Here is a 17,205-nt window from a genome sequence, read left to right on the forward strand (position 1 = left end):
TCCATCTATAAACTTTATGGTTGTATTGCAGCTTGTTAATAAACATAAAAAGTATATAAAAAGTAGAATGCAATTTACTAAAACTGACAGTCAGTCTAATTATAATAAGCTCTACACAGGAAGCCATTATTATTTGTCTGATAATTTCATTAAAAAACTTCCAAAAGGCACCATGAAATAAGTCAAAAGCTCCATGAAGGCCAAGCAGACTTTCAAAACCAGCTGGTGTTTAAATGTAAAATTACATTTTTATTTCTCCACATTTTCAAAGTGACCGCTTTTAAGCTCCTGGCATGCTAAATAATGAAGAGTTATGGGACAGTAATCATCTACTTTAGGAGAATGATCACATTTGACTTCTTTGTAGCCAGAACCACTTTGAAACGTCAACCAATATTGACAATTAGTGATGAGAGTCATGAGAAGACGATTTTGCAGTGTTATGGCAGCGTTTGGAAAGCACTGTTACTACTGCAATTCTCTATATAAAGCTAAAGCACATCTGCATTCTGATTATGTGGCTTTCTCAGTGACTTGCGTAACTGTCTCACAGTTACCATTTGAAGATTCTTTACCTGGTGGCTTCTTGCTCCAGCCGGGAAACATTGGGAACATAGAACATGACTCCAAAGAAGAGCAGTGGCTCATTGCCAAACTTGTCCAGCTGCTTCTTGAGGGGTTTCTCGAGTTCCACCCAACGTTTTTCCGGGGTCTGGGTCTTCCCTTGGAACCACAGTCCAAAGTAATGTGTCTAAATACAGGGGGTGAGGAAACAAAAATAAGTTGTGTAAGCCAAAAGGAGTATAAAAGAGCCAAATAAATTAATTCGCAATAGTGGAAGCAAAGGGCTAATGAGACCAACTGAGTAAAATATATCAGGTAAAAGTGGGTGTACAGCAATTCATTTTCAATTATTTTTACATCTTTATTTTCCCTACTTTTCAGTTTTTTCAGTGAGCAAAGAATCAGCAAAAATCAAAATCTGCAGGTCACGCGTAGAAAAAAAAAAAACAGAAATTGGAATCAGCCAAGAAACCTGCAGTTGGTGCATCTTTAGATGGGATTTCTCAGGAGAGAAATGGTAAATGAGTTGAGAAATACACTGAAAAGTATTGAGAGATTAAGCGCCTGAATTAAAAGCACACATTTCTCCTTAAAATCCGACAAAACCTTTGACGTCAGCAGCGTAACACTATTAAAATTAAAGTGGAATCATTATAATATCATTACCTAGCTCACTAAATCCAGTGAAAGTCATTAGTCTTCTTATCCAAACAAAACGAACATATTTAAACTGAAAGTGAAACACAAAAAGCAAGAATAGACCAGTTTATTTCTCCCTTCACGTATGATGTTTCTGATAAGAAATTGTTGATATGAGATGCCACCATGTTGTCAGGAAATCCATGCATAATGAAAACACACACATCAGCTCACAATCCATTGACTTTTGTAAAAACACAACATACTAGTGGCACAGGTTTGTCTCTGTGTAAAGATCTCGTGAACTTTTTTTCCACCGTTTTATCTCACGCAGTACATTTGGCAGAACATGTCATTTAAATGTCATGTTTTTAATGTTTGGTTATTTTGTATATTTGTGCATTTTTCATAGGTTTCATAAAAGGTTGAGCACACAGATTTGGCCAGTAAAAAGTCAGAGAGAAAGTAATAAAGCTGGTAACTGAAACGGCGCACACACATTCATGCGTGCAGACGGGCACACGCTTCAGACCTCGGATTTAACAGCGAAGACCAAAACAACACGCACACTCTGACGCACACATAATCCTGAGACGGTGTGCACACGAGGGGCAGACAGCCGCTACAGCTGGGGGTGCTTCATCGCCTCATTTATAACATCACTGACACCCAGCAAATACCACAACTCTGTGTGAGTACACTACATCGCCCCTCGCTCTTCTGCGCTGTCAGCAGCTCCAGCAGGTGCAGACACACTCTTGAGCACACATGTTCATCAAATTTAATCACCCTTGAGCCAAACACGCACACAATCGTCATGTGATCTTTGACCTAGACAAACCATGCTTTTTACAGACAATTCGTTTACTTTGTGTTTTAAGGTGTAAGAACAGGAAAGGAAAGGAAAAAATCATCAGAAGTCCACCTGCTGGTAGAAAAAAAGCACTGACAATAATGGGAAATGGAAGTAGAGGAATGAGAAGGACCCATGGGGTAGGGGAGACAAGAGGACGAGCAGTATGTCTTTCTTCTGCAGTGAAGAGAGGACAGACGTAAGCACGCTTCATTAGAGACAAACAAAGACAGTGAAGGAGAGACGCAGCAGAGGGCAGGGAGACATGCACAGGGTGTGGGGAGAGACGCGTGGCAGACACAACCAAACTCAGAGTAAAAACAAATGCCCACTCCAACTCCCCATTAATTACATCCTGTAGCTGCCAACGGCAGACAATTTATAACACTTGCAAGCTCAGATAAGACAAATGTGTCAGAAACCTATCACACGTCATACTATCTCAAACTAACGTGCACATGTGTCACAACACTAACCTCCCGCAGCTCCAGCCTTTGGGCCACCGCCTCCAGACATTCCTGTCCCGTACTCTCCACTGACAGCGTGCATTCAATCACATTGCTGTCCAGCAGGCGGATACGCGTCACAAAGTAGTTCTTGCTCAGGACATTGTAGCGCCTTGTGCGCCGCAGCTTCAGCCGGAAGGGCATGGCTGGCAGGAGGTCAAGGCGGGGTCGTGGCAGAGTCAGAGGTCAAATGTCACTCGAGAGCAAGCAAGCAGAGAGAGGGGTGGGCGGGCTCTATGACCTGGCTGCTGCCCTCCTCACTCTCGCACGACGCCAGCCACACCACCGGGCGGAGAGATGCAACCTGGCAAGGCGCTGGCCCATTCCCAAAGGTGTCCAGAGAGGAGGAGGAAGATGAGGAGGAGAAGGAGTACAAACAGGTGCTGCAAAGAGAGATAAGAGAGGAGGGTCAGTCAAACACATAACTGGCTTAAAAAACTATTTAGAGTTTTATGGATACATTCCCTTTTCTAAGAACGAAGATGGTTTTCTAATCAGTGAATATTCTTTCAAATAATCCCTCCCACCTTTCATAAACAAGCAGAAACTAAAGCAGATAAAAAAAGGAGTAGTTGTGGTGCTAGAGCATTAGCACAGCACAGGAATGGTACGGCAGCAGCCAGACAGCTTTATCCTATAGTTCGGGCAGCTGCGCTCTCTGGACTCCCATGAGGCCCGGTGTTGGGCGAAGCTGGGAGACAGAGTCAGAGATGTGAGGCTATGGATGAACAGACATCAAACGGCCGTGCGCAGACATCCATCTGAACCCGGCAGCTGGCTTTGAGGAACTAATGGAGCTTCTATCTGCCTGTGTGGGAGGCCCTTCCTTTCCTTTTTATCTCTGCTCTCTCTGCTCGACAGCAGCACAGTGCCAGACATTGTGGAGTACAGTGCAGCGGTGTGTGTAAGATCACACGCCTGCGGTGGTGGCACATATGTTGCCACAGAAACACTTTTTGCCAGCTACTGACACAAAACCAAACAACAACAAAAAACCCACATCTTTGTTGTTAATAAGAAACAGAAGTGTGAACTCGTGAGGTAAACAAGAGAACACACACGGGGAAGTTTAAAAGGTTGAGCTAGGTATTTGGGAATGACTTTGAATGCAACTGAGGTGCTCATCAGTTCATAGCTTTCATGTCTGTAATGAGGAAAGTGCTTTGAAAAAGAGCATGACAGATATAAAGGCGGAACAGAGTACATCCTGTAGGGGTGTACTCTGTATATCGCACATACTCAATCATATTTTAAAAAGTAAGCTTTAAACTGAGCTGTTAGCCAGCAATCGCTAAGGAATTTCAAATAATCCCGCTAATATCAGTGGGATTAAATTTAAATAGTTAAAGTAGTGTCATTTTAAGGGTGGTGGCTACTTTGTAGCCTTGTTAGACAGGAACTAGATTACAAAACTAAAAAAAAAAAAAAGCTCCACACCTTGAAAGAAGGGGGAAAAAAACTTCTCCTTAAAACACAGACAAACCAAAGAGACCCAAAATTGAACACTACAAAAGACAGCAAGGAAAATTACGCGAAAATAAATACACACATGCATGAATGTGAGGGAAAAAGAGCAAAAACATGACAAGGCAATGTTCCAACGATTAGGTGAGGAGCAAGGGAGAAGGAGGTGGAGTAAAGATGTGTTGCTTCTTGTCCTGGGCTCTGGCTATGTGCTGCTGATAGTCACCTTGGACCCTGGCCCAGATTCCTCTCTACCCTGACTGGAAAAACAGAGCACACCTGACACAAGTATGCACCACAAGGAAGGAAAAGTGTGTGTGTGTGTGTGTGTGTGTGTGTGTGCGTGCGTGTGTGTATAACAAGGCTGAGTGAGCAGGAGAAAAAGACACAGGGGAGGCAGGCTTGAATGAAAGAGGGCAAGAAGCTACAGAGTCGGGTTGTTTGCTACAATTTTAATTGCACTTGCTTCACGCTCATCTTTTGTAATGGCCTTGCCTCTTTGGGCGCCGTAACACATTCCTTACTCCTGAGTCCTTCTGAGACGGTAATGTGGCATCATCTTCTTCGTGTGTTGTTGTTTTCTTTCTTTCTTTCTTTCTTTCTTTCTTTCTTTCTTTCTTTTTAAACGGCCGTTTTGCACTAACCTCAACGAGTGACATCGGTTGAGTAAATCAGCTTCGCTTAAGGATATATGTCCACGCTGACCCCAATCGTCACATGACCCTTAACCACAGACCCTGCGACCCTCCCCACTGTCTCCTGCTTAGGGTAAGTGACATCACAGGCTGACAGTAAAACCTTCCCAAAATGACTCAAGAGTGTTTCCCGAGCACCCAGGCCTCCAAGATCACTGTCAACAAGTACACAGACAAACACACAAAGACACAAATAAAGACGCATACTTTCACTGTGTAGTGTACAAACATAGACAAGCATCAACAGGGCACGCCGCAAACATATACACAAGATCTCTCTCAAACACACACACCCCTTCACCAGGTTCCTCAGAGGTTAGCCAAAGGACCAGACAGCAGTTGGTGCAACTCTAAACTAGTAATCAGTGGCTTGGTTAGGAGTGTGTGGTAGAGTAAAGCCAGACAGAAAGACAGACAATAGTTTGGGCTCTTACCCACTCCTTGATGAAAAAAAACAAAACAAAACAAAAATGCCCTGCTTCAGTTCTGCTCCAGCGACTTTTTCTCCTGACCGTCGTGTTTATTTCCAGCGTGCAAAAACACCATATACGTTTATGAATTTGCACATTGTAATTTTGTGGCACAGACGAAACGAGAGGGAAAACTGAGGAAAGAGGCTTGTTTTTCTTTTTGAGAGGGGTGAGCTCTTTCTAAATATATGTGAAACCATTCCCATCTTTTGTTATGTTTTTTTTTTTGTTGTTGTTGTTTTTTTTATATTACCCCACAACTGATATTGCACAGGGGTAAAAAAAGTTGGAATCAAGTAGCTTTTTTCCCCTTTAACGTGCGTGCTTAGACCAGAAACCACATTACCACTCAAGTATATAGGGGTTTTTTGAAAGACGCATTGTGGGATGACATTTTTACACACATTTACATCAATCATGATAAAAACGATTATGTGGGAGCTAGCCGAAAAGAGCAAAGGAGAAGAAATTTGACCTTTTAGTCTTGCATGCTTTTAACTGAGCACCATGGCAAACAAACGTCTGCATTTTCTCTGTCAGGTTGGTGTCAGATACATCTTTAATCGAGCATTTTTGTGCTTGTGCATCAAAGAATCAACACTACTCATTTGACGCTGCAGTGCACGAGTTGTGTCTTCCTCATTTAGCAATGAGAGTATTTAATTAAAAATGTTTTAAGCGTCCTACGTTTTTGGGTTTTTTTTTTACCATCACGCTTCAATCTGCTTTTGTCACTACACAATATCAGAGGTGTAACAGCTCTCCAGAAAACCACGGGTCAATATTGGGTGGAATTATCATAGTTGTTGTAACTATGATTCTGTTTTAAAGGGACAAAATTTCTTGGCACAGCCAAGAGGCGGCAGAAGATGTATTGATGGGACTCTGTTGGTAACGACCTCCCGTTTGCAGCCAACTGTGGCAAGTCTGAAAGGGGTGGAGGACCTACTCCAAGGAGTTGCTGCCCCAAGTTAAGGAGTTTAAGTATCTCATGGTTTTGCTCCCGGGTGAAGGAAGATGGAAGCAACGGGTTGAGAGACAGACTGGTGTGGGGTCAGCAGAGATGCAGAGGCTGTACCGGTCAGTTGTGGTGCTGAGAAAGCACCCTCGGAGGTGTCTGCACAAATTTGGTCCTTGGCTGGCTTAGTAGTGCCTCGAGTTTCTCCACAAAAAAAGTGAAAGTAGTGGTCAAGGGATGGTCACCCAGGTTGTTGCATAAAACCCTAAATAAACGTGACATCTGTGAGCATAACCAGTGTGTGTCTGGAGTGCATTCTACATATACCTTTGTAGTTTCAGTGATTCCTTCTATTCCTTTCTGGAAAGCTTAATTACTGGTAGCTGACATAAGAAATGCTACTGATGTGCACTGGAGTGCCCTGAAATGCAAAGAGATATGCCTGCCGCTAATAGGGTTACTAAGCATTGTGTGAAATTATCTGACAAAGGCTTGAATGAAATGGATGCTCCTTTAGGCAAAAGTGCTACACTTTAGCTTTCTTTCTGATTCATACAGAAAGAAACGAATTGAGAGGATGTTCTTTTTTCATACTCTGTGGATGTCAAAACAATTGGACACACACAATTATGCTCAGAAAGAAAAAATAAAGCAGATTCTTGCATTAACTAACAAACTTTAACTAAGTGAGTAAAGTAAATTTGTTTGTGGAGTTTCCATTTTTGCAGTATTTAAACTGGTTCAGGATTCTACGTCTGAGTTTGGGCTCAACAATTCAGCAACTTCAGCGAGATTGCGTGACGCAGTGTCAGAAAAAAAAGCAGTCCTGGCCTTTTACAAAGTGACACGTGGCAAATAAGAATACAAACAGTTTAAACTTCAGCATCAGCAACATTTAAGCACATACCAAAGCCATGAAAAACTGTTTTCATCATCGTGAAGCTCCCGTGAGTCTCATCAGCTTCTGAACTAATTGTCTTCTAAGATACCTGTCCCGTTCTCCATCCTTTAAGGCCAACAATCAAAACAAGGGCACAGCAGGAAATACTCATTTCACTAGCTGGGGCCACGTCCTCATTTTAGGTTTGACAGTGTTTTAGTAGGTAAAAGTGAATGCTTTGACATGAATTGAGCTGCGGTTTAGGGAAGGCCTCGAAGGGGACTGGCAATGACTCCCGGGCCTGGCAGATCCCCATGCACTAAATAGAAATGAAGAAGTTAAAGAATTGAGAACAAGGAGGTAGGGAGGGTGGGGCATGTAAACGAGAATGAACAGCTTGCAGAACTGGGGGAACCTATATAGATGACAACCGGAAGGAGCGTGTTTGGAGGCGTGGTCCTGCTCCTGAAATTCCGATACATAATCTCCAACAAAAGAAAATTCCTGCATGCAAAAACTGAGACCATTTCCAAATAATTTCAAGTGAGATCCTTTGTATTGAGCTGGAACAGAAAGCTTGACAGGTGTAAAAACTGTTGCTAAAGTGGGCGGGATTTGAAAACCAGCTACAGGTCAGCAGCTGACAAAAGATGGATTTAAAATGAGTTGGTGTTCTTCTAAGAAATGCTGACATGGGTTTCCTCAGCTGGGGAATTTCTGCAGAAAACCAGTAGATATTCCTTCACTTGCATTGTCCCCAACTCGACTGATTTATTTTCTGCAGAAACCTCAGCTTGCCTCAGGCTGCAGTGTTTTTCTGCCAGTCACCTCTCTACCCACTCAGGGATAGATTCTGGGGTCACCTAAAAATTTACCAAATCAAAACATGCTGTGACTTACAGGCCAAAAAAAAAAGGTGGTGGTTAAAGCTGCTAACTTAGAATCAAAACAATCAAAACAGGCATAATTGCGATATCCATTTCTTTTACATTACCATCACAAAGACTCATTTTAAACATAACGTCTTCTCAGGAGCAGAGCTGCTAACGTGCGTGCTCCCCCTCTGCTCTGGTTCATGCCAGCCCCTGTGTCGCTTTGCTCCATTCACGTCCACACAATAGCGGGAACAAAACAGCACTTTGTCACCTACTGCTAAGACCATTAGATGCAGGCCGCCAAGAGGCGAGGAAGCAAGTGTAGCGTGCGTAACTCAATCAATCTCATCTCTGTTGCTTGTCTCTGTCTGAAATACCAACGCTGCCCTCCCAACACCCCCAGCTACCCTTCTGTTATACACAAGCACTGTAGCAAAACAAATGGGTGCTTCACAGCTCGTAATTACACTTCCTCCTGCGCAGTCATTTTACTATTTGGTCTGTGAACCTAAACCGAATAGCTGGAGTGTAAATCGGCTAACTTGTGCTCAGAATTCACGTTTTTACAACTAATTAAAGCATTTGGTTTTCATAAATCAAGAAATATGGAACTACTGGTTGTTTTTTTTATATAATTAATACAAATAGAGTGTTTCATAGAAGGCTAAAACAAGAACACACTTGCATTTTTCAGCAGCTAAACTCACAAATAGTTTGAGCACTCAGACAGTTAACAGTCACAACAAAGACCTACTTAACCTAAATTATTTTGTATTATGTGAACTTGCTGTATTGTCCTATCTGGTAACCCAGCGAACTGCTACTCCAAGCACAGCTAAATCAAAAGAATTTGGTAATACTGACAGATTTTGTTTGATATTTCTAAAATCTTCTTAAGACTCTGATCCTCTTGTGGCCCACTAACTTAAAGTTGAGTTCAGTAGTGAAATGTTTTGGGGGAAACACACCTCTAAGTCCACACACACTCCTGGAAACATTCAACCAAAGTCTGTCTGAGTATTAGCTGACCCTGGACAGAGCATTATCTTAGCAGTGAATGAAGGTGTGTGTGTGTGTGTGTGTGTGTGTGTGTGTGTGTGTGTGTGTGTGTGTGTGTGTGTGTGTGTGTGTGTGTGTGTGTGTGTCCATGTCCCCTTCACTTTTCTCGACAAGCGCTTATCCGATCTACTTCACACTATCACTGGAGACCTAATGATAAGCAGCACTGAGTTTGAAGTTGTTCTGATGTGCATTTTGGTCAGTTTGTGAGGCATTCGGAGAATATCTGTGATTTGTACCCAAATAAACAACCACAAATAAAGTTCCAACACATGAACACTGCAAGAAATGTTCAGGTCAACAATTAAAAATAATGGTTCTCGCGACATAAGGTTCATTCTCTGGTGGTAATATCAACCTAAACAGCTACTACAAGGTGAATTTTCAGTTGTTTATCCAGCTGCCCCAGTTAATATTAGTGCTGCTCCTCAGGTGTTTTTCTGTTTATTAGCCACACACACGATCCTCTTGGTGCCGCCTTTTTTCTCCTGACAAAAACAAGACGATAACTAAATAAAAACTAATATGACACGAGATGTAATCAGATTTAATTAAGCTGTGTAGAAAGGTGCGACAAGTTTGGAAGCGATCCAATCAGAAGTAACTTCCTTGTGGTGTAAGGTTAGACACGCATATGATGTGCCCCCAGGAAACAGTACTGCATACAGCTAGCTCCCATGCTCCCAGTTGACTAAAACTAGACTAACGTCATTTACAATCACCGCTGCTGCTCGTTTCATGTGTGGATTAAAAATGCACCAAAGTAGCCCATGTTGCTGTATTATCACTAACACCTCATTATTGCAATGGTGATGTCAAGACATGTATGCAGATGTCAAAATCTGAAAAAGCACTGTACTCATTCCATTCATGTAGAGAGACACGTGCAGTATTTGTCTGACTGGCCTTTGCTGTACAGACTGGACAATCTGTACAGGACTAAAACATAAACTTTGCCATCTTTTGATATTTACCAATGAGTATTAAGGCCACATTAAGAAAAAACTTGTTACATTGTAATTTCCTTTGTAGTTTACTTATTACTAAAACTGATTCTAGTAAAACTTCACTAAGTCATCTACACAAGGCATTTTATAGAGGGTAAAGCAACGTCGATCTCCACAGTTTATAGTTATGCTGTAATAGGTGTAGACTGCTGAAGGAGTCCCATGATGCATTGAGTATTTCCTTTTCAGTCACCTTTCTCACTAAAAGTGTTAATAGACCTCTCTGCATTGAATCACACTTGTTATTAATCTCTGGCTCTCTTCCACAGCATGTCTTTTATCCTGTCTTCCTTGTCTCACCCCAACCGGTCGCAGCAGATGGCCCCGCCCCTCCGTGAGTCTAGTTCTGCCGGAGGTTTCTTCCTGTTAAAAGAGAGTTTTTCCCTCCCACTGTCGCCTAAGTTCTTCCTCATAGGGGGTCATATGTTGGGTATTTTCGCTGTATGTATTATTGCAGGGTCTACTAATATAAAGCGCCTTGAGGCAACTGTTGTTGTGATTTGGCGCTATATAAATAAAAATGAATTGAACGGAATTGAATTGAACTTTGACTTTATTCTAAAAGAATATTTTGACTTTTTGCTCAAAATTTTGACTTTGTTACTCCTAATGAGCAGTCATGTGTTTTCTTAATGTGGATCTAATGCCCAGTCATAGACATTTGAAGAAAGCACAGTACTACAGAGATTATTCTCCAGACACGTCTCAGGGACATTGGCACTGTGGATCAGGCCCCTCTCTGTTGTCATCTGACACTCTGGCCATGTGTGTTTTTGTCTGACCCAGAGGATGTGTGTGTGTGTGCTCACTTTTACACCTAAAAAAAATACTTTATTAAAAAGAGAAAAATTATATATATATATATATATATATATATATATATATATATATATATATATGCATCTCCTTTTTCTTCCCCGCACACAGGCTCCACTCACTCACCCTGCACAGACACAAACATACTGTATATCTCACACAAACACTAACAGCTGCAAACAGATGGTGGAGGCAGGCCACCAGACTGTGTTTCTAACAAGCGCATCTGCTTTCTCACTTTCCAGCTCGCTTTTTTTTTTTTTTAACTCCTCCAGCCCCATATCTCCGAGACAAACACACCCGCAAATAACACACTTGAGGACACAGCAGCGAGAGTGACACAAACACAGGGCAAAGCATTCGCACAGTTGTGACGTGCAGACAGCGAAGGGGCCATGTCTGCAGCTTCCCACACACACACACGCGCAGTTTTATCTCACTTCAACCTGGACTTAAATGGGTGAAGAAAATTGTTACACTAAGTGAGAGCAGACTCTCGCCAATTACATTGTTTACATACCCGTTGCTATCAGCGAAGGAGACATCAGGCCCTGTTTTTAAATTCACAGAACTGCTCTGAAAGGATCACCGCACTGGCAAACCTTCAAAACGAAGCTTCGATTCAACGTTTCGTACATACATTTGTGTGCGTTTTGCTAATTCTTTGAATCATCCCAAGCAAAGATATGTCTATAAAAAGTTTTTTTTAAGCAATCAGCACATTTTGTCCGGTGTATCTTTTCAATCAACAGATTAAATTACTTTTTCAGCTGCTACTCATTACCTTAAAACAAGTGAAGGAGACATGCCAGTGAGCACTAACAACTGTCACAATGACAAAAAACTCAAAATAACATCACTTTCCGGAACTGGAATTCAAATGAGATGCCAAACTGCTTATATTTAGCTTTTGACGACCGGAAATACCATAGAAACAAAGGAAAAGTGCAGGAAAACAATAGAAGTTACAGTAGCAGTAGTGACAGTCACAGATAGGGAATGCCCAATGTTTCCCACTGGCACTGAAATCTAAACAGTGTCACTAAAACATGACGAGGAGGAGGAGGATCAAAGGCAGATGCTTTACACTGTCCGTATGCTGGTTTTCCAAACCAGCAATGACGCTCCTCTGCCGACTCATATTCCAGGAGGCAAACCGGAGAACTGATGTCATGCAGGCAGACTTGGATATTTAACTGAGAGGCACAGAGTTGGATTGTGTGTATACATGTGCCCTCAAAATTCACATATAAGTCATTCCCAGCACCTGAATGAGAAAACAAAGGCTTTAGATAAGCAAGGATATGGAAAAGGCAGCAGAAAGGAAAGAGGAGACACAACGCTGGTGATTCTCAGACTCTTATCGTGTTGGTTCAGTTGGTGAGGATGGCGAGAAAGGAAGGAGTGCGTAAACATGGACAGTGGAACTGATAGCAGGCGGCTCCCAGCCACAACAACAAAAACACAGGACCATCAATCGTCAGCCACCGAGTCTGCAGCAGCCAAACCGCAATGCTCTTCACATTTTCCATAACCCCCTCCTCTCATCTCCTCCTGGGAACCACATCACGGTCTCACAACCATACACACAAATACGACTCCACACACACACACAAGCTCAATCACCCAAAAGCCACTCAGTATTTTCTCATGGCTGAGCCCCCAGGAGCCAACGGGGACGTCAGTAGCACTGAGTTTACAGGCCTATGAAAGCAGAAACACTTTGGTTTTGCTCGTGTTGACATCCGGCTGTATCTAAGACCCATAACGGCCTCAAAGGAAGGAAAAGTCACATTTTAAACGAAGGATCAAATGGAAAATTTCACCCGTTGATGCTCAAACTTCCTCACAAACCACTCTGTGAACAGTGAGTCCCACATCACAGGAAGAATCACATGTTTTTAAATTCTGGGCTGTTCAGAGGTAGCGGGGGTCAAACCTGTTAAGTGTGGGCGGCAGGGCTAGCAGTGACTGACACCTAGCACGAAAAACACCTGGTGGAGTGTGGGAGAGTTGGACAGGTCGCAGCACGCTCTCTACTCTGTTGTTGTCTGCTGGGCTGAGAGAACAGAGCGCTCACAGAGAGCACAAATCTGACAAAAGCATCCGTGCATGACTGAATACACTCACCACATGCACAAGAGATATTCCTCACAGTCATACGCTGCACCTACAGCCAGCCATTATATTATTACTTCACAGTAACATCACTTTTGTTAGCTTTTTATAGAAATTTTTTAAACAATAGCTGCTTTCTTGGTAAGTAAGTGATTTATGTTCATTCATGAGCGTTTCTGCTCCTAGGTAGAAGTTCAGTATTGTTACTGATACCGACCCAGCACAGCTGATTGGTAAAACTTTAATACTTCTTTAGAACTAGCTTGGTAGTACCACCACGGGAGGTTTTAAAAAGTGCAGTTCCTCGAGTGGCCACTTGAGGCATTCTTTAAAAGCCTGCAAATCCCCATAGGCTCACATGTTATAATGTCCAACTTTACAGCAGAAATAAACATGTTTACAGCCTCGTAGAAGAAACTGTTTCGGTCTCTATTGCACATCTCATCCTTCACTACAACTGCATGGGGGTCACTTTTTTGGGGCTCAAAGTTAGAGGCATGATCATTTTAATGATCATATCAATCGTGATAAAGACTCTATACGTTTTTATGTGATCCAAGCCCAGGTAACTTAAAAGGAGCTACTTCACAAATTTCAAACAAAGCTCTTTACAAGCTACGTGGAAAAAAAACTGCTCCCGCTAAAGATGAAGACAACAAACTTGCTCCACCACATGAGGCAAAAAACATGACATCTAATACAAGCAGGCTACAAAGGAGGAGATGCCAGCAGCCAGTGATGTGCAACCCAAATGTAAACAAATGTTGACATTTTGTTGTGCAAACTCCTGAAAATTTACACGGTTAAGTTACTTTAATTCTTGTTAAAGTGAAGTGTTAAGCAGTCACGTACTACTTTTACTTATAATTTGCAGGAAAACATTAGCTTTTTGTGCTTACATTTGATTTATGCTGTGTCACTCGATGTTATATTGCATCTCTGCTTTAATGCTGCTGTTGCTGCTGGCACCTTGTGGGAATAGATTCACACTTCACTAATTCACCAAGGGTCTTGTGGCAAAGAAAGGAACTGAAAAGCTTATTCGTGCACTTGTTTTCAGTAGGCTAGATTACTGTAATGGAGTTTTTACTGGACTTAATAAAACATCAATTAATCAGCTGCAGCTATTTCAAAATGCTGAAAATGGATCATATTACATCAATTTTGAACTCGTTGCATTGGCCTCCTGTGTGTAAAAAGGATTGATTTTAGAATTCTGCTAATGGTTTATAAAGCATAAATATATTGCTGACCTACTTGAGGGGTATGAGGCTTCTGGGCCTCTTAGGAACAGGTTTACTTGACATTCCCAGGAATAGAAGAAAACAAGATGAGGCAGGATTTAGTGAGGGTCATTTGTGGAATAAACTCCCCTCACACCTGCAGTGTGCAGAATCCATTAGCTATTGTAAATTCAGGATTAGAAACGTCTTGTTTTCTTTAGCTTTTTCCCCCAAAAAGTCTTGTTTTTCCAAACTGCTCCAACATCTCCCAATGTATATCTGTATGTTGGAGCTACTGTAGTGATACATCATTAAAATGGTGTTAAAAGCTGACACGATTGTACGCTTGTGTCTTCAACCCAGTTTACAGAAATCGAGAGGTGCACGACCGGCTGAGGTGAAACAAGGCAAGATAATTTTCTGTGTGGGCTTAAAAGAACCAAAACAACCCATCTAAGAAGTCAGAGCTTCACCTAATCATCCAAATACGGTCACTTCTCACACCAAAACGGCAACATAGTCAAAGGCAAATGACTAGCATCGAGGCTTCAAAACAGGACTTCACAAAGTGAAGGGTGGCATAGAGGTGCTTACATCCATCATTTAAATACAGTCTTTGTATACAACTAAAGTTAAAAGCATTGCAAGGACAAGAAATAACCGCTAAACATCAATTTTTCCAACACAAAAAGTATATTTAAAGGTAGAGTATTAGCATGTAAGGTGATATAGGGGACTATTATTTACACACTGAAACATTTGATTTATGTAAAATACACTACAGTGTCATTACTATTAGATGTGAGACTTTTGGTTGCACATGTGAGTGTTTTATACTGGGTATGGCCGAAGAAGCTATCAGCAGATTAACAACTATTTTCATTGCAGATTAATTTCATCTGTATTTAAGTCAATGCCTTGGACATGTAATCACTTTAATCACAAAAAAGAGGTCATAGCCTTCTTCACCCCTTCCATTTTCTACTGCAGTGCAGCTATGGTGTAAAATAACAAGTGAACCACAAGCTGACTACGAAGGAATTCTATGCATTTCTTCCACTTTGGTTAAAATGTTATAACAATAACTACAATAACTGCTGCTGCTGCCTGTTTCCCCCCTCTCTTCCTGTGGTGCAGTGTGAGCACTTGACCAAAATTACAGGTATGTTTGCACCACACCGTAATCAAATGGCCTCTAGACTCAAATGACCATTGGCTACACAAACAATAGCCACTTTTCCTTTTAGACGCAGGCTCACATTAAGCAGTAAACACCTATTATGATCTTACCGGGCTGACCTTCAACAAAACACCCCTTTTGGGAATTAACATTTCAGCAACTTTCCTTGAATAAAAAGCAGGAAATAGAGTGCCAAAAATGGCACTGAAAGACAAATTAGATTTGTGACTCTCTACTGCACAAAAGAGAAGCATGGATGGAGGTTTCTACTCTGCCTTTTAGGCCTTTAAAAATCTCCACCAGTGTTTTAAAACTGCTGTGTACACCCAAGCCACTTGCTCGGGCACCATGTAATTTACGCAGCATGCCTTTGAGCTTATAAAGACAGCCAGATGTGTGTGTGTGTGTGTGTGTGTACACCCTACGCCTCCAGCAGCTATGCTGTGTTGCCTTTACTCCCCTTTTACAGTAATGCTAGTTGTCCAAGGTGCATGTTCAAACACATTTTTCTTTTTTACACAAACATGTACACACAGTTTGCAGCCAGGGTGTGAGGACATCAGTCCATCATCATCTTATAGAGGAAGGCTGCTCATACTCAAACACACCATTCAGCCACCAAGCTTGTTTAATACAATTCAACGAGGTGAATTTACAGGCGCACTCTCTCTCAGCGATTATGGAAATGTAATGTACACATGCAAAAATTAGAAATAAATGAGGAAGGGCCAGATATTCCAGGTGTTGCGCACTCCATATGGCATGAGCCCACTGCCCAAACCCAAACTGGGTCTTACAGAGGGCTCTCGGGTCTCCAAAGCCCTGTTCAGTCGTGTGCTTTCATGATTACTTCATTAACTCCGGGGAATCTTTCAGCGGTTTTCCAGCCACACACAGGTTCTCTAACTTCCTAGTTTCTCTGGAATCGCACAGACTACCATCTTATTAGATGTAGAGGGGGATTTAGAGGCTCTGTCTGTGATGGTGATGCATGTTTATGTGCAGGAGAAAGGGGGGCATTAAAATAGTTTGGATCTCCTTTTTGCCCTACGTGGCCAAGTCATTTGGCCTACATCTAAGCACTCCTACTGTGGACTTTACAAGAGTTTGGATCTACTTCCAGATCTGCAGGAAACCATGAAGAGCAAAACTGAACTCTTTTTGACTGAGGTAGATTTTCGCTTTTTTTTCCCCCCATGCAAGAGAACTCACCCCTGATCCTGCGCTACATGCCGATTTCTTCTCCCAGCTGAATAAACTCTTCTTTGCTTGTCGAGGTTTGGAACTCACGGCAATCAGATAATCCACCTTAAGTTATTTAACTAACTTTAAAAAATATATTTTAAAAAAAGTATAAAAATCCGGCGTGAACAAGAAAAATCTGCGTCTTCTCACATCAAAATGAGCTCAACCTTTACAACAACCACAAAAGTCGCAGAGGCAGACCAAATCCTGAGCCTCCTTCTTCTCGCAGTTTTGTTGCCTTTTTTTTTTTTTCTTTTTTCTAGGGAACACAAACAGTCACAAAAAGTTGTCCGACTTGGATAAAGCGACGTGGTCTTCTCTCGCTGGGACTCTTCGTATGTTTATAGTGGTCCATCTAGCCCAATGGAGGCGTTCAGGACAGGCTGAGAGAGGCGCTTGCTGCAGCTACGTTCAAAAGCTGAAGACGGCATCGGAAAAATGAGCTTTACGTTGAACGTCCCAAGAGGCCGAAGTTCACAAGGGACCGAAAGAAAAAACGTATTAATTAATTGTCAAATTAAAGTTTTTCTTTTTATTAAGAGTATTTGTCATTTTTTTAATCATATGTGAGTATTTCTCTTTTTAATTAATTTATTTATAACATTTTTCAAATTAAGAAATCGAAGGAAAGACTGAATTTATCTAAATGTACT

At 41.8% G+C, this 17,205-nt stretch overlaps 1 protein-coding gene across 1 annotated transcript in view; it reads right to left on the reverse strand.

The window, feature by feature from the left end:
* The window catches only part of LOC120724897 (tyrosine-protein phosphatase non-receptor type 14-like), a 41,443-nt gene extending 24,503 nt beyond the window's left edge, over positions 1 to 16,940 (reverse strand). Inside the window, exons 1-3 of the mRNA XM_040017399.1 lie at positions 16,520 to 16,940; positions 2,533 to 2,945; positions 576 to 751 (exon numbers count right to left, since the gene is read on the reverse strand). Coding sequence (XP_039873333.1) covers positions 576 to 751; positions 2,533 to 2,706 — 350 coding nt within the window. The 5' untranslated portion in view covers positions 2,707 to 2,945; positions 16,520 to 16,940. The remainder of the gene's footprint in view (positions 1 to 575; positions 752 to 2,532; positions 2,946 to 16,519) is intronic.
* Positions 16,941 to 17,205: the final 265 nt, after the last annotated feature.

The sequence above is a fragment of the Simochromis diagramma genome, unplaced genomic scaffold, assembly GCF_900408965.1.
Source record: "Simochromis diagramma unplaced genomic scaffold, fSimDia1.1 OVJJ01000802.1, whole genome shotgun sequence".
NCBI lineage: Eukaryota > Metazoa > Chordata > Actinopteri > Cichliformes > Cichlidae > Simochromis > Simochromis diagramma.